General features: G+C 35.9%; 4 protein-coding genes across 5 annotated transcripts in view; 3 read left to right on the top strand and 1 right to left on the bottom strand.

Annotated features, from left to right (window-relative positions):
• LOC111805407 (probable endoplasmic reticulum-Golgi intermediate compartment protein 3) overlaps positions 1–3,472 on the bottom strand; it is a 10,994-nt gene extending 7,522 nt beyond the window's left edge. Inside the window, exons 1-5 of one of the 2 annotated variants that reach the window (XM_023690494.1) lie at positions 3,379–3,472; positions 2,905–3,001; positions 2,504–2,586; positions 225–300; positions 34–101 (exon numbers count right to left, since the gene is read on the bottom strand). In XM_023690494.1, coding sequence (XP_023546262.1) covers positions 34–101; positions 225–300; positions 2,504–2,586; positions 2,905–2,992 — 315 coding nt within the window. In that variant the 5' untranslated portion in view covers positions 2,993–3,001; positions 3,379–3,472. Of the gene's footprint in view, positions 1–33; positions 102–224; positions 301–2,503; positions 2,587–2,904; positions 3,002–3,221 lie in introns of both variants that reach the window. The other variant, XM_023690503.1, reaches the window with a different exon arrangement.
• A 2,368-nt stretch (positions 3,473–5,840) lies between these two features.
• Positions 5,841–9,566, top strand: LOC111779077. Its single transcript, XM_023659136.1, has 3 exons — positions 5,841–6,244; positions 7,800–8,037; positions 9,079–9,566. Exons 1-3 carry the CDS (start codon positions 5,942–5,944, stop codon positions 9,207–9,209), a joined length of 672 nt encoding a protein of 223 aa, XP_023514904.1. The 5' UTR covers positions 5,841–5,941; the 3' UTR covers positions 9,210–9,566.
• A 4,703-nt stretch (positions 9,567–14,269) lies between these two features.
• On the top strand, positions 14,270–17,583 carry LOC111777955 (transcription repressor KAN1-like). The gene is made up of 6 exons (XM_023657643.1): positions 14,270–14,598; positions 14,682–14,758; positions 15,439–15,487; positions 15,647–15,809; positions 17,119–17,212; positions 17,305–17,583. Exons 1-6 carry the CDS (start codon positions 14,499–14,501, stop codon positions 17,311–17,313), a joined length of 492 nt encoding a protein of 163 aa, XP_023513411.1. The 5' UTR covers positions 14,270–14,498; the 3' UTR covers positions 17,314–17,583.
• A 4,025-nt stretch (positions 17,584–21,608) lies between these two features.
• On the top strand, positions 21,609–25,291 carry LOC111795002 (receptor protein kinase TMK1-like). The gene is made up of 2 exons (XM_023677227.1): positions 21,609–24,351; positions 24,525–25,291. Exons 1-2 carry the CDS (start codon positions 22,023–22,025, stop codon positions 25,052–25,054), a joined length of 2,859 nt encoding a protein of 952 aa, XP_023532995.1. The 5' UTR covers positions 21,609–22,022; the 3' UTR covers positions 25,055–25,291.
• The last annotated feature ends 128 nt before the right edge of the window (positions 25,292–25,419 follow it).

The following is a 25,419-nucleotide window of genomic DNA, read 5'->3' as shown; positions in this document are numbered from 1 at the left end:
GGGGGGGGGGCATTGAACGAGAAATTATCTTACTTTCCATATATTTGTGTCAAGATCCACTTCATGCTTGCCCGACATATCGATTGCATCTACACTTAACACTGAAACAATATAGAAAAACTGAGCATTTGCAAATTTCACTCCTAAACAACTGTAAAGATATTATTATAAGCAAAGCAATATTGTGAAACCAATAGCAAATGAAAAGACAGTTAAATACCAACCGTCACAAGGTAAAGAAGGAAAAGTCATGTTTATGTGAATGGGAAGAGTTTCTCCACGTTTCAAGTCTACCGACATCTGTCATAAGCACAATGTTAAACTATCGAAAACATGCCCAACTTTAAACAGTTCTAAGAATAGGAAAAGAAAAGCTAAAGATACAATGATAAATCAAACTACTGGTTCAATACTTTCAGAAATAACAAGATGAAGTATTTGGTTGCATACCATTAAATTGGTTGGACACGTGGATAATTAGAATTAATAATTTATTTGCTCAAAGATACTCTAAATTCAAAACTTTATTACTGATCCTCAGTACTTCGCCCAAGAAAATTACAACTCCAAGTGCCTTTAGGATATATGTTACATCCAAGCCACAGCTTGGAGTCCAGGCAGAAGGCAATGCATGAGCCAGCAAGGTTAGGCAAGGTCTTACACCCTAGCCGCACAACATGCACTGCCATTCCTCAGTTGAACTAGGCAGCAACACGTAAAAGCACTGTATGGCAGACATGGGAAGGCAAAGCCTCCACAGTGCACATAGATATGCACATTCAGGATGCTTAGAGGAGCTGGTGGTAAATGAGTGCACAACTGCTGAGCAAGACAGTCATGCATAGGCAGCACATGACCTAGCATTTAACATACGCTTCATAGCAGATGGCAAGACATAAGAGAGGACCTTGAAGCTATGCCAGGGAGAAGTATGGGTGTACATGGAGTATGCATTGAAACTAAACATTCCTGCATATGTGTTAATAAAGGCTGACAGTGTAGTTCCATAATAGGTGTGCATTTTTTTGCAATCTAGGTGAAGTTTGTATGACCTGAGCACATATGACAGGAACGTGATCTTGTCACCTCAAGCTCAGGGAGGACTTGGCATTGGCAAACTAATTAGAGATAAGAGGTCATGTTAACAAAATGGATCAGCTGGCTCTATTACGATGATGATTCTCTTTCAAGGGTGTTTACTTTGAGAATGTATACATGGATTACACATGGTCTGACAAAAAGAACAAGTGCAGTAGCTCAAGAAGTCCAAAGAAGTTTGGGGGACCTCTTCAACCTATATATTGAGATGATTAGAAAACAAATGAATAAGAGGTAGTCTAGATCAATGATAGGAAAGCTAAGTGATGTGAAAAAAACTCATGAAGCATCAATTTTCTTTACCTAATAGGAGTGATTACAATGTGAGGGCTGCGTGGTCACTTCAATGCCAGATAAAAAGTAGATCTATTGGAGGAAGGGATTTTAGATGGAAATATGTGAATAGGGAGGTAGTGGTACCAGAGCTCCCTCTTGCACATGCTGAAGTACAACAAAATGAAAATTAGTATGAAAACGGTTCAATCACAACTGTGTTCCATCCATGGAGAGAGAGATACGGTGACTCTACTAGAAGGGATGAGCCCAAAACTCCAAATTTCTTACAAAACTATTTTCCCAAAGAGCATTGAAGAAGTTTACTATGAAACATTTCAAGTCATTGTTACTAATCCCATTGCAAGTTGACATAAAAAGAAAAGAATTTCCTCTTTCTAAGACAATACCATTTATATCAACTAATGAGAAGGTTGGAGGAAACTGAGAGGACGCAATCCTTCGTCACATAATTGAAACTAACCCTTCTGTCGAAAATAATTTTTTCCTTACTAACAACCAGAATGCTTATACAGCAATAAAATTTAGGAAGCTATGTTTCAAGGTTTTAGATGCTTAAGGGTATTTTATTGAGCCTACCAAGAGTTAATATTTTCTACCTGCTATGTGATCCTGTACTATGTAGGAGAGTTAAAGTATTATTGATCAGTGCTGTCAAAGCAATTATGAGGCATATGGATAGAGAGGAATCTGTGCATACTCAAAGGCAAACAAGTTAAAAGGGAGAAAAGATTAGGATTTTCTAAACAGTATATAGCTTCTCGGTATGTTCTTCTAAGGAATTTACTAAGTATTATTTTAACATAATCAAATCTTCAGTGGAAGGATAAGTCATTATATAGGCTCATGGCATACTTTTAATTAAAAGTTACAGCTATTGCCCAAAACACGTCAAAGTGTTTAATCTCTCATCATAGCTTTAAACATAATTGAATCTTATCCACGTGTTCTATCAATATTCCTTAGGTTTTCCATTGTTGGGGCGATTTCTTCTGATACTTTTAAAGGGAAAGTTGAGATCCTTTATTTCATTAAGTACTCTTGTATCTATCAAATAAATACAATATCCAAAGGAAAATGTTTGTACGGATAGAAAATAGAGAGTGTAAACCTGATGAACCGTATATGTGGCGAGGTAATATCTCAGTTCGTGAAAAAATAGTGTCGCCATTATGACCAATCCAATAACAGACACTGTTAACACAGACAAAAAAGTTATTAGGGGAACAAAACAGAACAACTGAGCATATATATATATATATATATATATATATAAAGCCAAAGAAGTAGAAGAAAGCTTGTCAAAGAGAACAATCAGGACGTTTGCAGGATTTATGACAATAAACAAAAGAAACACAACAACGGACAATAATAAGGAGATCACTTATTCTTCCTCCACGCTTAACAAACACTTCGAGTTTTCAACCATAATGACAATATGAAGCATAAATTGTCGAAAAACAAATCGTAAAAGTAAGAATTCAAATAGAGAAGAGTGGCATCTTATATTACCTAGCGCCCCAGTTTGAGTTTTCTGCAACAAATGCTCTTCTGCTCGAGGAAACGCATCCAAGCTCTTAATCGTCTGCTTTAAACCCATTTTCACCTCCTATCATTGAAAAAAACAACGCAAAAATATGTAAAAAATTATAAACAACAAACTCAAACAAACATCTTGAATATCTAAACACGGAAATTTCAACGTCTTCCATCAATGCCAAAACCAACCCTTGCCCACATAATTGAACATTCAGAATTCGCAGAGCAGCCAATACAGACATGAAGATAATCAATAAGACACAGAACTCGGAATACAGAAAATCCAGAACCTCAAAGATCCGTATCGATTACTCAAATTGGAGATCGAAATGTCACTTTCTCGGAAACCTTAATGGAGTAGATTTTAGAAATGAAATGAATTTCAAGCAGAGATCAACAGCAAGAACCAGAAATAAAAGAAAAATGTAGGAATCGAAGGCGTTGTACCGAATGAGGAAGGATGAAGAACACGATCGTTAAGGTTGGGGAATTTTGCGCGACGGAAGAAACCCAATGATTAGGCTTGGGCCTAAGATTTACTCAAATTACTCTGCCCAAAACAATTAACTAATATTATTTTTTTTTTTTTTAAGAATTTTAAATTATCCTATATCATATAAAAAATATATAATATATATATATATAAATTCTTACTATAAAAATTAATTAAATAAATAAATAAGGGTCTAAGTACACATTATTTGGGAAAAAGATTTGTAGCTAATATGACATTTTCTTTATTAAGAAAATAATTTAATATAAAACGTCAGCGAGAAAATACATTGAAAACAATTAAAAATATGTTATAGGCTAAAAGCGAATAAATAATAACCACAAATTTGATGTCATTATAACCCGAGTATAAAAAATTGACAAATAGTCATGTTCCGATATAGTACATTCGGGGACATTTTATATATAGTGGATGTAGACGTGATTTTGGTGAACGGTCATACACCCTCATATTGTCATGACATGAATAGTGAGACCTAACTACACATGAAAGCAAGTAAAAGAGATCCAGAATTGACAACGACCATAGACAAGACGCCTTGGACAAATGAGACTGAAACATCTGACACGCACCCATAGACAACACGTCTTGGATAAGTATAACCATGACGCCTGACGTCTAGCCTCGCCTAGCCGTGCATTTCGACAATTACCCTCATAACAACACACCACAAAAATATGCTAATTAAAAGAAATAAATTTTAGTTCCAATATTTACTCGTCCATCACCATAAGCGTGCACGATAGGTTCCAACTCTTTTGTAGGTTGAATAACTTTGAATCATGTGAGGAATGTTAGAAGGAAAAATGTAAATAATTTGTATAGATCGCAGCTTTCTCGAGTTTTCCGATCTTATATCTATCGATCAATTTGAGTTAATTCAAGAGACATGAAAAAAATTATATTATTTCATGCACTTTCAAATTAGTAAATTATACGAAACAAAGTACCATCAGATCAGCCATGTTGAAGTATCGTTTTTTAAGAGCAGAGCAAAGAGAAAGACATAAACCGATAACGTGCAGGATATTCATTTGTTCGGGTTCTCGTTATTTTCAAATGAATTTTAAATCCATCTAAAGCTATACAATGCTAATCAAATATACACGCACAGTATCACAATCACAATTTTCTGAGACTTTGTAAAGCGATTGTGTGACACTCACTCTAACAATTGAGTGAGTCAGCCAACTCGAAATATGGTCGCCCGTTGACATTGACGACATATACTCAAGCCTTTGACCCCGTTCTAAGAAAAGAAAAATGAAAACGAGGGAGAGAGATTTACGAAGAAGATTACTTGAATATAATGTTAGAAAGCAACGTTCTACATTAACAAGTAAGAAACAACAATGGTTAAAATAACATATATGTTCGAGTATAAAAAATTTAATTATAATTTATAGGTTGATATAATTATAATTTAGATAATTAATAAGGTTGATAATTTGGTTAGGTGCGGATCATCAAATTGAAGCCTTAATAAATAGGGTTAGACACGTAGGCATGGGTTTGACACGCTGTCTAAAGTTTTTATTATTTATAATAATTTATTTGTTCTTTTTTGGTATATTACATTAATATAATTAAAAATCGATGAAATATAATTATATTTTAACTTATTAAGATATATAATCGATTACAAGGTAGAGTTAAACACTCACGTCCTTCCGATTCCTAGGGACAAAGACGTAAAAACTTTCTAAATTTCATCCAAACCATACCCTTTCCTTGAGAGACTCGAGATTCTTATCATATTTGATTATTGATATCACGTAAGGGATTAAATATGAAAGAATGATATCATGTCGTGACGATGATCATTAGGTATGTTACAGGTAAGACACTATCCGAAAAGATCAACGATCAACGCTACTCCGAAAAGCCAATACTGAAAGGTTGTTGGTTTCAATTCCAAGAACCTTAACATAGGGCGGAGTTACAAGAAACTCAAATTGGAGGGTAGAGAATACTTTCATGCCTCTAGATAAAAGAGCTAAGTCTACTGCCAACCGATATTATCCGCTTTGATCCATTACGAATTATTGTCAGTCTCACAGTTTAAAAACGCGTCTACCTAGGGAAAGATCTCTACACCCTTATAAATAATGGCTTGCTCAAAGTTTATAAATAATGGCGGGCTCCTTTAAAAGTATTAGTGGACATTCAAACTCTAATTTATTTAATAATAATAATAATAATAATAATATATATATATATATATATTCGTAATAATAATAATATATATAGGAAATTTGGATTGATCTAAACTATGAATAAATTGATATTATATCAAGTCTTCTTAAATGACACGTGTTAAATACTCAGTCGTCATTATAAATGTGCACGTGCCACGTGGGGCTCCAAGAATTTGCTTAATTGCCGGTCAATCAAATGCAATACATCTATCCATCGAAAAGTCGACACCCGAGTTCTGGACTCTGCACACAGTTTCACTATTGATTGATTCACGAGATTCGCCGGAGCCCCTCAAAAATGGCGGAGAAGTACGATTCCGATGATCGGAATGGCACTGTGCCGGTTGAAGAACAAGATAGAACCAGTCACAAGTCCAAAGGAGTGTATAATATGGATCAGACAGTTTATGAAACCCTCCGCCGTCTGATCGCTGAGGTTTTCTCCCCCGATAAAGCTAAGGGTTCTTCATTGTTCCAGCGCGTTAAGGTCTCCATCACTGAGAATGGCCCTGCCGTTGAAAAGGCCTGCAGAAACATTGGTCGCGATGTTCTTTGCTGGACTCGCAGGGGCAGTCCTCTTAGAGCACTCCTTGTTATCTCCGTGAGTATTACTGATAATTCCAAAAATGGTGGTTGTCTGGACTTGTTTATTTTGTTTGAGATGCTTTCTATTCAGTACTTAATGGATTATATGAGTTGACTGTTGGGGATTTTGATTTTATCGCTTAAATGGTATTATCTCTGTTGTTTTTTGGTTCTTGTTTAATGGCAACGATTGATCTGAGCAGGATTTGTTGTTAGTAGGAATTTTTTTTTTTCTTAATAATGTATATTGTTTAACAATTTGATCAATGGCAAGTGCGGTGAGAGCTCGAGTGGTGGTGTTTTTGACGATCGGAGAAAATAATTTGCTGAGGTAATTTCCTCTTGTTTTGACCCATTTTCCAATGTTTTCAGCCTTCTTTCTTTTTGTAAACTCATTTTCAGCCACCATCTTCTGCTGTTTGGTCTTGTGGAGGGAGTTGATTTCTTCTTCCATGGCCATACGTTGCATTGGACCTGTAAGACTGGAGTGCTACTTAGGTGTTTCACTAATTCCCAATTGTCTTTGCCCTTGTTAATGGATGAGCAACCTTCTGAAGATGTAGCCCATTTTTCTATCCATTCCATAAACCATGGAGGGTTTTGACTATATGAATTGAGTGAAGATTCTTGACTTCGTTCAAGTATTTGCTATCCTTCAGACTTTTCTTTTCTTGTTTCATATTGAATAGACAATATGTTCTTTTTGATGTCTAGTTTCTTGAGTTTCATTGTTTGGTTTCCCTGTTGTTGTAAGACCTATCAACTATGTAAAATTGGAGCGGTTTTGTCTGAGATTGTTTTGGGGCCAGGATCCTTTGCGTACAGCTCTTAGGAGCTTTGATTTCGATAGGAGTGCTTGGTTCCAAAGATGGTGACAGGAAAAATGGAATTTTTTGTTCATGAGAGAATAATATATTTAACCCTTTTAGTTTAGGGGCATAGCCTAGAAGGATATACCTAATAGCCCAAGGGCCAAGTTTACTTCTTATAGGAGTGTGATTATTGAAAAGATTTAACCCTTTTGTTTTAGGGGTACTCTCATGGATAGAGAAGATACGTGAAAGATTTTAAAATTTCTAGATTCCGTATGGAGTTCTCCAAAGTTCTTTGTGATTTTGACTCATTTTTTATTTGTGCCAATTGTGAGAGTTGTTTGTACCCTTTTGGCATTGTTATGGGTCGTTGATATCTCACCTCCCCATCTCTGAGGATTATGTTAATGAAAAATTTTCTATCTAAAAAAGATTATAAATGATGAGAAATTGATAGATATTTTACTAACAATGGAAAGAAAAAGTTCTGGCTCTTGAGGTTCGACTCAAGGACGGTGCAACTGTTGGAAAATATATGTATATATATAACAAAAGTCAAGGGTACCAAATAGGTTTGATACTGATGAATGACGTGTACTGTAGCGTAGGTCCTCTGACTGCTTTGATCTGTTTTATATCTATTGCAAGATTTTTGTTGTAATAGTCCTCTCTATCTTTCAGGCGCAGATAAACTGAAGTCCTTTTTATGTACTCACAGGCTCCCTTCTTAGTTGTTACTTACATTTGGAATTGCTGCAGGTTGGGACAATTGCTCTTCTTGCATTGACGGGATTGCTCATCTTTCTGCTATTCTTTCTGGCAGCAACTTTCAACGCCGTTGTTATTTCTCTTCTTGTTTCCTTGGCTGCAGTTGGAGGCTTCTTGGCACTTTTCTTTGCTTGCATAACGGCTGTTTACATCGGAGCATTAACAGTTGCTTTGTTTGTTATATCCACTGCAACAATCTCAGCAATTGTAGCAGTGGTGATCGCCGCAGGTAGCAATAATATATACTCTTATCTAACCCATGTTTCTCTAAAACCTCTTAACCTGTTGATATGAATGTGTACATGTTGGTTTGACATGGTTCGGTCTCCTCTTAAGGAATAACATGTGCATCAGTTTGCAGCTTTCTAGCTATATGCTTCTGCTTCTCTTTCGTTGGGGTTCTCTACCACGAATTGAATTGTTTTCTGAATCATTTGTGTGCATTTAGCTTATGGGTACGGACGAAAATGTTAGGAACTACGAATCTCCACAATGATATGATATTGTCCACTTTGAGCATAAGTCCTCGTGGCTTTTCTTTTTGTATCCACAAAAGGCCTCATACCAATGTAGATAGTATTCATTATTTATAAACCCATGATCAACCCTTTAATTAGTCGACGTGGACTCCTCTCCCAACAATTCTCAACAATCCTCCCCTCGAACAAAGTACACCATAGAGTCTACCATGAGGCCTATGAAGCCCTCAAACAGCCTCCCTTTAATTGAGGCTTGACTCCTTCTCTGGAGCCCTAGAACAAAGTACACGTTTTGTTCGACACTTGAGTCACTTTTGTCTACACCTTCGAGGCTCATAACTTCTTTGTTAAACATTTGAATCTATTAATATGACTAAGTTAAGGACATGACTTTGATACCATGATAGGAACCACGAATCGCCACAATGGTATGATATTGTCCATTTTGAGCATAAGCTCTTATGGCTTTTCTTTTGGTTTCTCCAAAAGGCCTCATACCAATAAAAATAGTATTCCTTATTTATAAACCCATGATCAACCTTTTAATTAGCCGATGTGAGACTCCTCTCTCAACAATTCTCAACAGAAAATGTTGTAAGCTACTGATTGAACTAGCGGATCGAGAGAAGTTTTGCTTCGCTTTCATTTAGACAAAGCCATACACTAGTCAATGACTTCCCATTGATTTTGTCCGTCTTCATGAGAGTAGACCTTGTGTCAATTGTGCACTATTGGAATTTCCGTACTTCAATTATTTCTTTGCTCTAACATCTTGCATCTTCAAAATTCAGGTTGGATTGGGTTCTTCTGTGTGGTATGGCTAGCAATACGAAAAAGTTTTGGTATTGCTAAGCAGTCGATGAGCGCGGGCAGTTCAGCAATTTCAGCATTTTCTCATGCTAGACGTGCCCACAAAGATTAGGTAATGTTTTTAGATTAGTTAAATGAATGCTTTGAACTGGTGTATGTTATTGCTGCACACGTGTTTTCCCCTACTGAGAGTCACTTTTTGGAGGATCTGCTGCATATGTTGTGTTGACTTTGAAGTTGTTCTAGGCAGTGAAACCATAGCATGTATTTGTAATGTAAATATTCTGTTAAATGTGTTGAGTCATACAATATAGTCCTACTATTTTATGGGTTCCTTTATTGGTGATGAAAGTATCTAGATTGAAGATAGAACTTCCCAGAACTGTCATTATCTAAGTAATATTTTGGCTTTAAGTTACTGCTATGTACTGTAATTGTGAAAATTTACAAGGATTTAAATTTGAAGTGTCGAATGAGGTGATGACTGATTGAATGAATTTGGATTTATGAAGTTCAAGGTTAGAAACATGAATTTTATGTTTGTATTGTGTAAATCTTAAGTGGAAGAGGTTAACCAGATGCAAAATATAAGTCTTACCAATATAGTTTAGGCAGTCAATATAAGCATATAGCTCAACTAACATAAAACAACCATTTCTTTTCCCTTTGTCTCTCCTATCTCTCTCCTTGTTTTTTAAGTTCAACTGCGTTTGTCAAACGATTGAGAGTTCCTTTCTCTTCCTTCCAATGGTAGACGCCGAGTATTGCTATGGTTGTGTGAGGCATAGAGTTTATCAATGTTTATTCCTCAGATACTGTCATTGCTTCTTTTTTCATGACTTGTAAGCTTTTAAACTCCACTGGACGTTGCTCTATCAAAGAAAGGAGAGGAAAGGAAGAGAGCAACGAGAAGGGAGATACACCCCAAAACCAAAAGAAAAAAAAAAGGTTGGGTCAAAGTTCATTTTCTTACAATTTTAGGTCATCCGTACAAAAAAGAAAAAAGAAAAAATAATCTTTCGTGTTCGTTAAGGTTCGTTTCATAGCATTTCTGTTTCAAAATTAGATGCAGAAAAGGAAAAAAAAAAAAAAAAAAAAAAAAAGAAAAGAAAACAAGAGAAATTTTCAAGATATTGATATGAAACTATAGTTCCAAAATCATGTATGGTAGACTATGTCTTAGCGGTTGATTTATGTTCACACATGTTAGCTAAAGGTTAAAGGTTAATGAATCAACCATTGACTTTGAGTTTTTATTCCCACGTAATTAAAGCTTAACAACGGAACAAAAATAGCTCGAACGGTTCTAAATGAACGTAATGCCAGTTAAACATTAAACAACGCTTTTGCTTCAATATGAACTAAATATTTCTTGGGCAATAAGTCATCTACTGAAAAGTGCTTGGGCAATACGTCATCTACTGAAAAGTGCTCGAGGAAGGGGTGAATCAATAATTATAATGAAGCATATTGCAAGATAATGAAGCATATTGCAAGATAAATGTCGGAAAATGGATAAAAATGCATAATTAATAATAATAATAATAATAAAAAACCTACGCTTGTGCATGGTCTTAAGAAGTCCAAAAAGTGTTGATGGAAGATTCATGATGACCAAGTGATTTTTGGGACCTACGTTGACTCAAAAAGTGTTCCTACTTAAAATCAATCGAACTTCATAACATCACGTGTTAGGTAAAAGAAGTTTACTCGGATTGAATTTAAAAGCTTTTTTAAAAAAAGTACTTAAGTGAAAATCGTTTCTATTATAAACTTTAGAGAAGCCACGACATTAATATAACGTTTTGTCTAAAAGCACTTTAGACGTTTTGTAAGCATTTTCAAGTAATTTTTTAATTTGTTGAAATAGACCGCCTACCCATTTTATAAAATTCGGTTTGCTTCGTTCTAAAGGCTTTGTTGTCCTAAAAGCATAAGAAAAAAAAATGCCACTTGAAATAGTGATAGACAGAATTCAGACAGTATTTTACACGAGATTTCGAGATACAGAAATTATTACCTTAATCAAGTAAATAGAATTTAATGAGACGGTAAGTAAAGTATAATCAATAAAATGAAATTGCTATTTACCCATAAATGATACCCACCAAAGTTTTAGAAAACAACTAGCCACCCATTTGTTTTATCCATAGCTTAACAAATACCTATAAGAATGGAACGTAGCTATCATAAACATGTTTTATGCCGCATGGAGGTAGAAGGCCTACAGGTCATGAAATAGGTTGGGAAGAAAGAGTCTAACCTACCCAGAGCGAGCCTTCCATAGAGACAAGTAAAGTTGGGCTATCGTCTTTAGGTTGGGTCGGAGCTCAAGAATTGGCTTATCGACCCGTGCACCAGTGTAGCTAATGCAACACATATTCAACTTCGATTCTACGATATTTGTAATTGCTTTTAATTCAAGCAATTGGGGAAATGGGGTATGTCTCATACACAAGTGTCAAAACTACACGTGATCCCACCAAAGACACAAATAAAAGTGGCATTTATTACACAAAATTTTGCCAATCAATGAACAGTCCAATCAATGGATACTCATTGAAGGTGACTGGTGGATGATTCAAGTTTTATTTGAATGCTTTGAATATTAGCATACTATATTAATCCATTCAAAATTCTAAATTTCATTATAAATTATTGAATTTCCTACTCCCCTTTTGTTTATTTCTTGCAAAGGAACAAGACAACGACATCTTTTTCGTGATATGACAACAACATTTCATTACAAAATTCAACAGGTGAATGATCGATCAAAAGTTTTTGAGTTTTTTAACTTGGGTATCACATGTCTACTAGTTTCTTCTTTGATCGTTCCCGACCCACATCCTAGTGAGAGAAACCCCACAATGATACTATTTGTAATGCTACTTTCTCTAGTATGAATTTTCATTCGAGTCACGTATAGTGGATTCACAATCTACTACCTTGATCCACTTGGCCCATTACATATTATTATCAACCTTACGGTTTTAAAACATCTCAGTCTATTACGAAGAAGTTACCACACCTATATAAGAAACGTTTCGATTCTCTCTTCAACTGATGTGAAATATCACAATCTACCCTCTTGAGGGCTCAGCGTCCACGCTAGCACACCGTCCGGTGTCTGGCTTTGATACAATATGTAACCATCCAAGCATACCACTCATAAATATTATCTGTTTTAGCTCGTTATATATCGTTGTCAGCCTCACAGTTTTAAAACGTGTTTGCTAGGGAATGGTTTTCACACCCATACAAGAAATGCTCCGTTCCCCTCTCTAACTTATATAAGATCTCACAAATCAAACTTTAACCACACCAATTAGATAAGAAAGATTATGCAATTTTCTTTAAAAAAGATGAATGTTGTTGGTGGGGTAAGAGCTGCAAAACATGTCCCACGTTCATACGCACATTAATTAGGGATGATACGTATATTAGCAAACTGCCAAATTGAGGCATTAATTTGGTAGGGGCAGTGTTTGAATTTGTTGACCACACACAACACTGACATCAGGCCCTTTCTGTTCTTCTTCTACTCTCATTTTCCTTTGAAATATACTCTCACCCTAATCACAAGGACCGGAGTCGTTGTCACGCTTTTAACCGTCTAATATCTACAAATTTCGACAAAAAAAGGTCGAATTTGTGTAAGATCTCACATCAGTTGGAGAGGATAACGAAAAAGACCCATAAATAAGTTGACCAATATGAGATTTGGTCAACTCAGGTACAAGTCAATCTTATGGACCATTCCCACATGTTGGTCGAACCAAATGGGCCTTCGCCAACCCATGAGTCAGCTATGGTTCGACTACTAGGCTTTGGTCTTCCCTTCCTCATTTTTAGGTCCCTAATCTCTACGATTCTTGACTTGGCTCAAGTAGCTAGATTCACCCACGATAATTGTCGGCTCTCGAGGTTGTTCTATTCTCATCTTCATCAAGCTTCTTAAACTGAGGCAACTTGCGGGGTTTATCGTGTCTAACCATTCGCGCTAATACTCGAGATAGTTCTTAAGGATTTGCCCATGCCTAAGAGGATGATACTTGAGTATGCATTAATGTCCTATGCACTGTTGCCTCAGTTTTTGTGTCGTTTGTTTTTATAAATGTTGTCACATTCACATTTTCAACCATTCCTTTCATCTTTTAGGTAATCACTACATTTTTTCCTTTTTAATTTCCGAATGTTCACGTGACTTGAATAATGACATTTTTAGCCCTATACCTTATTGGCTATGAATTAGGGACCGATTCGGTGGCATAACACAAGGGGTTTAGGAGGTAGTTCAGAACCATCTCGTTCTCATGTAACATCGACCCAAATCATACTAGATGAAAATAAGAAAACTTATAACATTCTTGATTCAATTTGAATGCATATGTCGCTTGCTGGGAAAAGGGTCAACCAGCTTCCTTCGAACAAGGGGTAGCTCAAAACCACCTCGCTCGGTACCCTGATTAGAATCTATGGCTCAATCCGGTTTATTATGTGAAATTCCTTCATAAATAATATTTTCAATTCCTTACCCAAATTATGTGACACTGAAGAGACACATAAATGAATCGAGACCACATCTAAATGAAAGCAATCTTGAGAGTAGGACGACTAAGAAAGATTTAAAACAACTTCACTACTCATACCAACAAGGTGTACTTTCCTTTTCCTTTTCCTTTTCAGTAGCTTAATCAAAATAACTTCAGAGTTAAACATGTTTCACTTAGAACTCATGTTGAACTCGTGTTGAACAGTAAGGATAGTTACCTTTTTCTTGCCTTAGCTCGAGTCGTGAGCATTTTGATTACGTTCGTGTATTCGTGTCTCGACCTCGAGCTATAATAATTACAACAAATTAATTATATGGGTTACTAAATAATTTGAAATGAGGGACATGGAATAAAAGTAGTATCCTTTGGAATTCTCCCATATTTATTACTCTCTTTGCCTTTCCCCTTTATTCCCTTCTTTATTTTCTTCTCTCTTCTCTCTCTTCTGCTCTATATCTGTGCATGTCTCTCAAGAACAACAAGAGCACCAAGAACAACAACACCAATCAAACCCTAAACTCATATCTTCTCTTTGTTTTTCAATCATTTCTTCCTTTTTTTTTTGAAAAAAAAACATGCCCAACATTCAAAGCTTTATAAATATTCAATCTTCATCATCTTCATCATCTTCATCTTCATCTTCTTCTTCTTCATTTCTTGATCTTGATCTTTCCCTTCAAATTTCTCCTCCTAATAATGGAGTTGGGGCTGTTCATACTCATAAATTCAATCAAATCACTAATGGGGTTTGGCTTTTCAATCATCATCATAATAATAATCATCATCATCATTCCTTCGCTTCGCCCCCGCCGTTTCTTCGGAGCCAATTGGATCCGGGTCGGTCGCCGATGGCAAGAGGGCGGTGCATAAGGGCGCCGAGGATGCGGTGGACGAGTACTCTCCATGCTCAGTTTGTTCATGCTGTTGAGCTTCTTGGTGGCCATGAAAGTAACAATTTTGAAGCTTTATTTTCATTTACTTTTTTTAGATTCAACGTTCTAAAAGTTTGGTTTGTTTGTGTTGTTTTTCAGGAGCTACACCTAAATCTGTTCTAGAGCTTATGGATGTCAAGGATCTTACATTGGCTCATGTCAAAAGCCATTTACAGGTTTTTTTAAAAAATATTACGTTATAAATTCGATTATCGAGCTTGAATTTGAATCTACGAGATAATAGAGATGCTTTAGCTATTAAACTTTGCTTGAGTCGATGTCATGAACAGTAGAACACGGTTCCACAACTAAATGAATACATAATAAATGCCTGCCCCGAAAGTAAACCCTAACTTACGAAAAATTATTGTTCATGTTTATAGGTCAGGGTGAGAAATTTTTAGACTAACCCAATTGTTCGAATCGTAAATTTTTGAATTTGGTTGGTTCGAGCTATTCGTGTCATATTCAAATTTTTATTTTTAATAAGAGTAAAACATCATGTAATTAAAACCCATGAAAATCTACCAATTCAGGTCGGTTCTATTCTTAATTGAACCGAAATAAGTTCATCAACCAACCCAAATCATACACGTTCGAATGGGTTTTCCGGGTCATCAATTTTTTTTTCCCGAATATAATAAAGTGGGAAAAAAAATACAAAATTGAAATCAAAATCATAATCAAACTTTCTAAATCATAATTATGATAATGCTTTAACATTTTGAATCCTTAATCTCTCTTTATTAACACCACTTTCTACATAATAATTATAATTATGCTTTTAACATTTTGAATCCTTTAAAAATTTAAGTTTTAAATTAATGTTTTTTTTTTTTTTTTTTTTTTTTTTTTTTTTTTTTNTGCTCATAAGACGACCACCGACAAGCCTGCAGCTTCTCCAGGTAATTCCCTTTACCCCTTTTCTTTTTATCAGCCTTATCTCTTGCATTGCATTTACCCAACAAATGTCCTCTATTTTGCTGGACAACCTCCTATGTTCTTGGACATATATGTACCTCACTTTACTATCAAATCATACAAATTTCATGTTTTATTTGAAGGTTGGTCCGAGGATAGCTCGGGTGTTCTAGACCATGAAATGTTATCCATCTCGATGTCGATAGGAAGTGAAACGGGAGATGGAAGCTTGCAACTTTTTTCGACTCGAAGGGATATGGGCTATTCTTCCTCCAATACTCCCGTTCTCTCTGTGAATTCCACGAGGTAACTTTTTTAATTATTACGCTAAAAACTGTTAATGCTTTATTTTAAAAATATTCTTAATTTTTCAAAAGTTTCATTAATACGGTATAATTTTTTTTTAAAAAAAGTCAAAAATACATTTAGTGTTGGTATATGGACAAAACTTGAAAAGGAATAAAACCTATCTGATATGGATAGACAGGAAAGACATCTTAAAACATTTTGTTAATATCGTTAAGGGTTTTAATGCTACTTATTAAAATTCATATTTCAAAGGGTATTAATGAACTTTTTAAAGTTCATGAGTATTTTTAAACAAAGTATTAACGTTTTCATTCAAAATTGACAGTAAAGGTATTTCTAAAACCTTTTTTACTTTGTAAGTTTAAGGGTATTATCGAAACTTTTGAAAGTTCAGAAGTATTTTACGTAAACGTACCTCTAAACCCTTAATTGAAAAGAGTAAGAACAAAAATAAAATTATATATAAAAAAAAAGTAATTGGGTTGTGTTGATTAAAGGTGAAACAAAATCCAAAGAATGCTGCGTTCTGACAAACAAAGAAAAGCATAGATTTTTACGTCCAAAAGATCAAAAATTCAAAGATCTCTGTGTTGCATTGGTTTCTGCATGATGTTGCGAAGAACGAGAAGAACACGAAGAACACGAAGAACACAAGAAGAATAACATGAACTTAAAAGCCCTTCTGCTGCCTTTGCTTTCTTTTCCTTTTTCTTTGCCCTTAATCGCACAAGCCTGCCTATCAAATTACCTAAAACAATCAAAAAAGCAACTCAATGCTTCTTTCTTGCACAAAAGATTGAGTTTCGAGTTTGAATTCTTTTTAACTTTTTACTTTATTCCGACGTGTTTCGTTATCTAAACATACAAATTTTTAGATAATAATTAAAAATCTTTTGACACGTAACTTAAGTTCATCCGATAAAGTAATTTCTAAGTGGGCAAACTATTGGGACTAAGCTTAGGGTTCGAGAATCGAGTTCTTGTTTAGTCTAGCTAACCCAAAATTAGTCTCGTGTGACATAGTTCATGGGTTTTGTTAACTCGATCATTGAATTAATCTATAACCATGAGTTACGTGTGCATTAAATTAATAGAGTTAATAATGATATGAGTCTATTAGATATAATAATAATTAAAAATATTATTCGAACACTTTTTAAATTTCAAGAGTATTTTTTAAACAAAATATTAACGATTTTAGAATATTTGAAAGTTCCTAAGCTCCATTTTTATTTTTTATTTTTAAATTTAAAGATATTATTGAAACTTTTATCGAGATATTTTTATTATTTTTGTGAGTCTTCAGCGTTAGAGACGGTCGACCAACGAGGAGTTGCCATGACATGGATGGCGGCCAATCATCAACTTTAAAAGTTCCATCAAAATCCTCACAACAAAAGGTATAAATTCAACCACAAATTTATATAATATTTTCTTTTTAATATAATTCTAGGAGTAATTTAATTAATATTGATTTACGGGTTTGATTCAGCTCAGTTGATCGGGAGATTAATTGCATTTGGATTGTCTGAACCCTAATTTAAAGATGGGTTTAGGCAAATTTGATTGTCGTGTGCTCGAGAAGAATGTTCGATTATTGATCTTTGTATTTTTTTCAATTATGTACTTAAATATTGGAGACATTATTAATTCATATAAAAGTTTAGAATTTAGGGTTCGAGAATGAGAGCGCATATCGATTTTGTATTATGGTGTTTAATGACTTGCTTGTGTAGTGGTTAAGATATCATTATATTCTAATTTGTAAGGCTAAACATATATAATTTGTATTTATTGTATTAATATTAATTCATCGGTACCCGTGAGTAAGACACTAATTACCATTTCAAAGGTCAATGATTGAAATTTAGGAAAAAAATAAGGTTTCTAGTCTCACCTAAATATTATAGCCTATTTCAAACAATTTTTGAATTAGAACCTCTCGTATGTACGGTATACGTAACAATCCAAGCCCACCGCTAGCAGATACTGTCGTTATGTATCACTGTCAGTCTCACGGTTTTAAAACGCGTCTGCTAGGGAGAGGGTTCCACACTCTTATAAGGAATGTTTCATTCTCATCTCTAATCGATGTGGGTTCTTGCCGTTCACCCCCGTAGCTCTAATACCATTTGTAATGCCCAAAACCCACCACTAGCAGATATTGTCCGCTTTGGCCCATATTGTCATCAGCCTCACAATTTTAAAATGTGTTGGTTAAGGAGAGGTTTTCATACCCTTATAAGGAATGTTTTATTCTCATCTCCAATCGACGTGCGACGTGGGTTCTTACAATTCACCCCCCCCAGGGTACCTCTAATACCATTTGTAAGGGTTTAAACCCACCACTAGCAGATATTGTCCGTTTTGGCCCATTACGTATTGTCGTCAGTCTCACAGTTTTAAAATGTGTCCCTAAGGAGAGGTTTCTACACCCTTATAAGAAATGTTTCATTCTCATCTCTAACGGATGTGGGTTCTTACCGTTCATGATATGGAAATCAACCCAAGGGAAAGTATGGAAAATCCAGACGACAATCCTGACATTACTAAAGCACGATTGAGAGAAGCACAACAACGAACCATGGAAAGACTAATTCGAGGAATAGAAGAGTTGACTGATCGAATAGGAAGATTGGAGATTCATTCAAGCTCGACATGATCAATCTTGCTTGTGGAGTGATTCGAATCTCAAACAAGTATCTGAGATATTTGATCAACAAGAATCATTCAAGCTAGAAATGATCGATCTTGCTTGAGATATTCGATCAACAAGGTAATCCGAATCTTATTCCTCTTGTATTGATTCCTTATCATATCAGTTCACCCTTCAAGGGTAGCTCTAATACCATTTGTAATGGCCAAAACCCTCCACTAGCAGATATTGTCCGCTTCGGCCCATTACGTATTGTGGTCAGCCTCACAGTTTTAAATTGTGTCTGCTAAGAAGAGGTTCCACACATGATTGTTCCCCTCTCTAACCGATATGAGATCTCGTAACATACCTAGTTGAATATTAAATTTAATAATTTATGAACCGATCTTCCTTTAGTTGAGGGGGTGAAAATTCGAAACTTCGCACGTTTATTTATTAAACTAAAAAAAATCTTCGAGACTTCCGAACAATCAAACTAATGCACTTGATCGATAAATTATTTTTTTTTATAAAAAAACAAATACTTCGTCTCAGATTACTTTTGTTATACTAATATTTGAAAAGGTACTTCAAATAGAATAGACGAGAAAATGTCATACCCCTATTTAAGAAAAAATTAAAAGTTTGATACAACACCTCAAATTTTGAGTACTACCATCATAAATGGCATCTCAATTTGGATGATAGCATGGGCCACAATTGAACCTCTAGCGTTATACAATTTACTCCTTACACGACCCACATGTTGAGCTGAATAAGGAGTCGGGGACAAATTATGTAGACAAATTTGGCACATGCATTTGACATGACAGCTCACGGATTAGCTCAATATATACCTTATGATATCACGAGCGTGCCGTATGACATATCCACTTAATGTAGCTCAGAATGTATGGCCATTCTAAAAATCATATTTCTACTCGATTTGACTCGAACACGGATATTAGTGCACTCCTACAAAAATAATAAAAAGAAAAGAAAAATAGATAAATTATTTTCTTATGTTATAATTAAAACTAAAAAGGAAAAAAATTGAAAAAAAAAAATGATGACTGGAAATATTTAATTAATAAAATAAAGAGCCATTTAGTAATTAATTAATAATTTGAGCAATTTTTTGAACCATAAAATATTTATAGATTTTTCTTAGTTATTTATAATTACATATATTTGAATTAATAATTTTTTTTAAAAATACATATAATTAATTAAACATTAATATGGTAGGAAGAAGAGAATTTATCTTATTGAACAAATTATCGACCACTCTCGAAGTCATAATTCACTTAATAGTAAGATCCCGTGATATATATTGTCTTTCTTGTAACAAATTTACAAATAAAAAAATAATAATCACGTCACAATTTAGTTTTGTGCAAATTTATGACACGATTCCTCGTAAGAGCGTGGAAACATTTTTTTAATAGATGCATTTTAAAAATTATGAAGCTGACGACAATATGTAATGGGCTAAAATGAATAATATCTGCTAACAGTAGCCTCGGGATGTTACAATTGGTATCAGAGCTAGGCACTGAGCGGTGTGCTGTGAGGATGTTGGGCCTTACGGGGTGGATTGTGAGATCTCACATTTGTTGGAGAGTGGAATGAAACATTCCTTATAAGAGTGTGAAACATTTCCCTAATAGACTCGTTTTAAAACCGTGAGGCTGACGACCATATCTCAACTCTCGACACCAAGAGCATCTTGAAAAATGACGTTCCACGAAGAATGAACTGAACTTGCTAAACACAACTCGTGCAATAATTATGAGAATACGCTAAACTAGTTCGATCCAAAAATATCCCAAGACGTTTTTTGAAGCGTGGAAGAGTCGTAAAACTAGATTATTGTAAGATTTTAGGATTTGTGAATGTTTAGCGGGTCCGACAAGACAAACTTGAGAAGTTGGAACACACTCTAAGGTTCCCAATGGTTCCAAAAAACAATAAGGTATTCGTATCAACAACTTTATACTCGTTTCTTTCGGGAGAGAATCACACAAAAAGACAATAAGTTGAGTTGGCTCCAACTAAAGCCACTAAAAACGTTGACAAGAGTTGTTGATAATTCTATTAAACGGCCGAACGTCAAATAAATTTTAATCGTGAATAAGAAGACAAGCTTTATTGTCGCAGAAGAGTAGCCGAACAACTTGGCTAACTGTTACATAGACTTGACAATCTAAAAAGCGTCGCAAATATGGCTAAATTATCGCCCTTTATAATCATAACACTGATGTAACGACTCATTTTAAGAAACTCGAGAATCATAAAATTAAAATAAAATATCGAAGTGTTATATGAAGATATAGCTTTTAAGTGACAAGAACGAGTGATTTGTTTATAATAAATGCTCTCCAGGCTAGAGCATAAGAATACGAGACATATTCCCCCACTAAGAACAAATGTATAAAGTATATTTCGTTAATCAAATGTCTCGTCGACTTTAATATTATTTTAAATTTATGTATTTTTTCAACATTTGTAATATTACCTTGGATATTTCATAAACGTTTCAAAATTATCCCCTTTTTAAAATGCATTTACTCAAGTAGGAGTAGGTCTTGAAATCTCACAATCCACCCGTCTTCGGGAGGCCCAGCGTCCTCGCTGGCATATCGCCCGATATCTAGCTTTGATAACAATTTGTAACAGCCTAAGCCCATCACTAGCAAATATTGTCCTCCCTAACCGGTTACGTATCAGTCTCAAGGTTTCCACACCCTTATAAAAAATACTTAGTTTTTCTCTCTAACTGATGTGGGATCTCACAAAATTTATTAACAGATGACGTGAAACGACATGGACGTAACTAAGATGATTATCTAGATTAAGTTTAAAACAATAACATTCCGACGCATTAACTCTTCGTTCAATATTTTAACGATTTTTCTACTCTAAAAATATTTTTAAAACGTTTATAAAAGATCTTACCCCTTCGACAAGGGAAAGTTGATAAACCCGAAAAAAAAAAAACCTTTTGAGCAGTGAAAGAGAAGAGACCAAGACAGATAGATACCCAATCAAGAGAAGCTGGAAAGCTAAAAACAAAAAACCAAAACAACAAAAAGGAAGCACAAACAGACATAGAAATAGTTTAAGTTACTTTGATTTGATGTTCATAAACAATTCAATGGAAGAGAAAATAAACAAAATTTAAAGAAAAAAACTCAGAAAATTAAGCTGTAAAGATTCAAGAAAAGCTTTGGTTGTAAAGGAAACAGAGCAAGAATCAGACCAACTTGGATTCCAACATGTTGTGTGCTGTTCTTTCGTTCTTTCTGACACACACCCTATTGTTCTTCTTACGCTTGTGGCCCCATCCTCCACATGTGCTTCCGCTTCCCCTCATTCTAATCCCATAAACACATTATTTGATGTGTTCTTTCTATTGGGTCGGATAAAAAATCCTTACTTTCCAATCTGTTCTTCAAGATTTTTAACTTTGAATCGAGTTCTTACCAAAAAAAACTATGTTTTTCTGTTTTTATGCAATGATTTTTGCTCTCTCTTGAGAAATCTTGTCCTTCGTTCTGCTGCTGTTTCTTTCCATGGAGAAGAAAACCCAGTTGGGATTCAACCATTTTCTCCTCGTTCATCTCTTAACCTTCGCTTCAATCTTCCTCTCTGCAAAACCCCAAGAACTCAGCTCTGATGTCTCTGTAATGCTGGCACTGAAAAAGGGTCTAAACCCGCCGGAATCTCTTGGCTGGTCGGACCCCAATCCCTGCAAGTGGAGCTTTGTCCTCTGTTCCGACGACAATCGGGTCACTCGGATACAAATCGGCCGCCAAAATCTTCAGGGTACGCTCCCTTCAAATCTACAAAATCTCTCTGCTTTAGAGCGATTAGAGCTTCAATGGAACAACATCTCTGGCCCTTTGCCGAGCTTGAGCGGATTAACCTCTTTGCAAGTGCTTTTGCTTAGTGGGAATCAGTTCACTTCCATTCCGGCGGATTTCTTCGCCGGAATGAGCTCGCTTCAAGCTGTTGAAATCGACGACAATCCCTTTTCAGCCTGGGAGATTCCGGCGAGTCTTCGTAATGCTTCCACTCTACAAAACTTCTCAGCCAACTCCGCCAATGTTTCCGGCCAAATTCCGGCGTTTCTCTGCGGCGATGACATTCCAGGGCTGACTAATTTACACCTTGCTTTTAATAATCTTGAAGGGGGTCTTCCTTCTAGCTGCTCTGGGTCTCAATTGGTGTCTCTATGGGTTAATGGCCAAAAAAGTGTCAATAAGCTTAGTGGGAGTATTGATGTTTTGCAGAACATGACTTCTTTGAGTGAAATTTGGTTGCATTCGAACTCGTTTTCGGGTCGTTTACCGGATTTTTCAAGGTTGAAGGATTTGCAGGTTTTGAGTTTAAGAGATAACAAGTTTACAGGTCTTGTTCCAAGTTCTTTGATGAATTCTGAGTCGTTGAAAGTGGTGAATTTGACTAATAATCTGCTACAGGGTCCAGTTCCTCTGTTCAAAACAGGGGTCGTCGTGGATTTAGCTAATGATTCCAACAGTTTTTGTTTGTCAAAACCTGGGGAATGTGATTCACGAGTAAATTCATTGCTTTCCATTGTGAAATTCATGGGTTTTCCTCAAAGATTTGCAGAGAATTGGAAGGGTAATGATCCTTGTAATGAATGGATTGGAATTTCTTGCAGGAATCAGAGCATAACCATTATAAACTTTCAAAAAATGGGGCTTTCTGGTGTGATTTCTTCAGAGTTTGCTACTCTTAAAGGGCTGGAAAGATTGGTTCTTGCTGATAATAACCTCACAGGCTCTGTTCCTGAGGAGCTTACAAGCCTTCCTTTTCTAACTGAGCTGGATGTTTCAAACAATCAGCTTTCTGGGAAGATCCCAAATTTCAGGAGTAATGTAATGATTAACACTAAGGGCAACCCTGATATTGGGAAAGAAACGAGTGATTCTTCTATGAATGGCGCTCCGTTGTCGCCTGACTCGAATGGAGCGGGTTCGAACAATGGTCGAAACTCGGGAGATGGGGAGAAGAAGCACAATTCCATGGTTGGTGTCATTGTGGTTTCTGTAGTTGGAGGGCTGTTTGTTGTTTTCTTGATTGGTTTGGTGGTTTTGTGTGTGTATAAAAGGAAGCAGAAGCGATTTAGTCAAGTGCAAAGCCCGAACGCGTTGGTTGTTCATCCACGGTATTCGGGTTCGGATAACGAGAGTGTGAAGATCACGGTTGCTGGATCAAGTGTTAGTGTAGGTGCTATTAGTGAAACACGATATGGTGATAGTAGTGAGGTTGGTGATATTCAAATGGTTGAATCAGGAAACATGGTGATTTCGATTCAAGTGTTGAAAAACGTCACGAATAATTTCAGTGAAGAGAATGTTTTGGGACGGGGAGGATTCGGGACGGTCTATAAAGGAGAATTACACGACGGGACGAAGATTGCAGTGAAGAGAATGGAGTCAGGAGTGATTAAAAGCAAGGGATTAACAGAGTTTAAGTCTGAGATTGCTGTTTTGACAAAAGTTCGACACCGACATCTCGTCGCTCTTCTCGGATACTGTTTGGACGGGAACGAGAAGCTTCTTGTCTACGAGTTCATGCCTCAAGGTACACTTAGTAGGCATCTTTTCAACTGGATAGAAGAAGGATTAAGACCTTTGGAATGGACAAAGAGGTTGACCATTGCATTAGATGTTGCAAGGGGTGTTGAGTATCTACATGGTTTGGCTCATCAAAGCTTTATACATAGGGATTTGAAGCCTTCAAACATTCTTCTTGGAGATGATATGAGGGCTAAGGTTGCAGACTTTGGTCTCGTGCGTTTAGCACCGGAAGGTAAGGGTTCTATTGAGACGAGGATCGCCGGGACCTTCGGATATTTGGCACCAGAATATGCAGGTACTTCTCGACATCGAAAACTATTGATATATATCTGCCATTGTTGTGTTTCTTCTTGGATTGTCTTGTCACATCTCGTCATGGCAATGCAAATACTTTAGATTACCTTGTTAACGTTCTTTGAGCTCGTGTGTGTGATGACTCGATACTAACTTAAAACTCCTATTATGCAGTTACGGGTCGAGTAACGACTAAAGTTGATGTATTCAGCTTTGGTGTGATTCTAATGGAGTTGATCACTGGGAGAAGGGCGCTTGACGAAAGCCAGCCTGAGGAGAGTATGCACCTTGTAACTTGGTTCCGAAGGATGCAAATCAACAAGGAATCCTTCCACAAGGCCATTGATTCGACCATTGATCGTACCGAAGAAACGTTCGCCAGCATCAGCACCGTTGCCGAGTTGGCAGGTCATTGTAGTGCTAGGGAGCCACAACAAAGGCCAGATATGGGTCATGCAGTCAATGTCTTGTCATCTCTTGTCGAGTTTTGGAAACCAACTGACCAAAACGTCGAAGATATATATGGCATTGACCTCGAGATGTCGTTGCCTCAAGCACTTAAGAAATGGCAAGCTTATGAAGGTAGAAGTCAGATGGAATCGTCTTCGTCGTCCCTTCTTCCTAGCTTCGACAACACTCAAACAAGCATACCGACACGACCGTACGGGTTTGCAGAATCATTCACATCTGCAGATGGGAGATGAAACTATTTTGCATTCATTTCTAATGCAAAATAGTGTTTATATGTAATTGTTCTCATCCCTACCATTATTACTGATTTCTCATATGTTTTAGTATGGATGTGTATTGTGTATTGAACCAAAAAAAAATGGTGAAGAGATAGGGAAAAGGGTTTATTTAGATCATCTCTTTTTAACTCTAAAACTCTTCGGGCAAGCTCCATTTTTGTTCTTTAATCTCTAAGAAATGTCGTTATTTAAGATTGTAAGGGCCTCTTTTGAAATAAGAGGATTTTTACAGCATAAATATAGTTTGGCTAATATAAAGTATGAACTTTCGATTTTTGAGGCACACAACGAGTTTAACGAGTTTAGATCGGCGGTGGTGG

Source organism: Cucurbita pepo, chromosome LG01 (genome assembly GCF_002806865.2).
Source record: "Cucurbita pepo subsp. pepo cultivar mu-cu-16 chromosome LG01, ASM280686v2, whole genome shotgun sequence".
In the NCBI taxonomy this organism is placed as follows: Eukaryota; Viridiplantae; Streptophyta; class Magnoliopsida; order Cucurbitales; family Cucurbitaceae; genus Cucurbita; species Cucurbita pepo.
The sequence above is the reverse complement of the archived record's forward strand: the minus strand, read 5'-3'. Positions and strand labels throughout refer to the sequence as shown.

Coding starts and splice junctions, on each gene's coding strand:
- LOC111779077 (XM_023659136.1), top strand. CDS start 5,942: ATGGCGGAGAAGTACGATTCCGATGATCGGAATGGCACTGTGCCGGTT. Junction 6,245..7,799: donor GAGCACTCCTTGTTATCTCC/GTGAGTATTACT, acceptor GAATTGCTGCAG/GTTGGGACAATTGCTCTTCT. Junction 8,038..9,078: donor AGCAGTGGTGATCGCCGCAG/GTAGCAATAATA, acceptor TTCAAAATTCAG/GTTGGATTGGGTTCTTCTGT.
- LOC111795002 (XM_023677227.1), top strand. CDS start 22,023: ATGGAGAAGAAAACCCAGTTGGGATTCAACCATTTTCTCCTCGTTCAT. Junction 24,352..24,524: donor TTTGGCACCAGAATATGCAG/GTACTTCTCGAC, acceptor CCTATTATGCAG/TTACGGGTCGAGTAACGACT.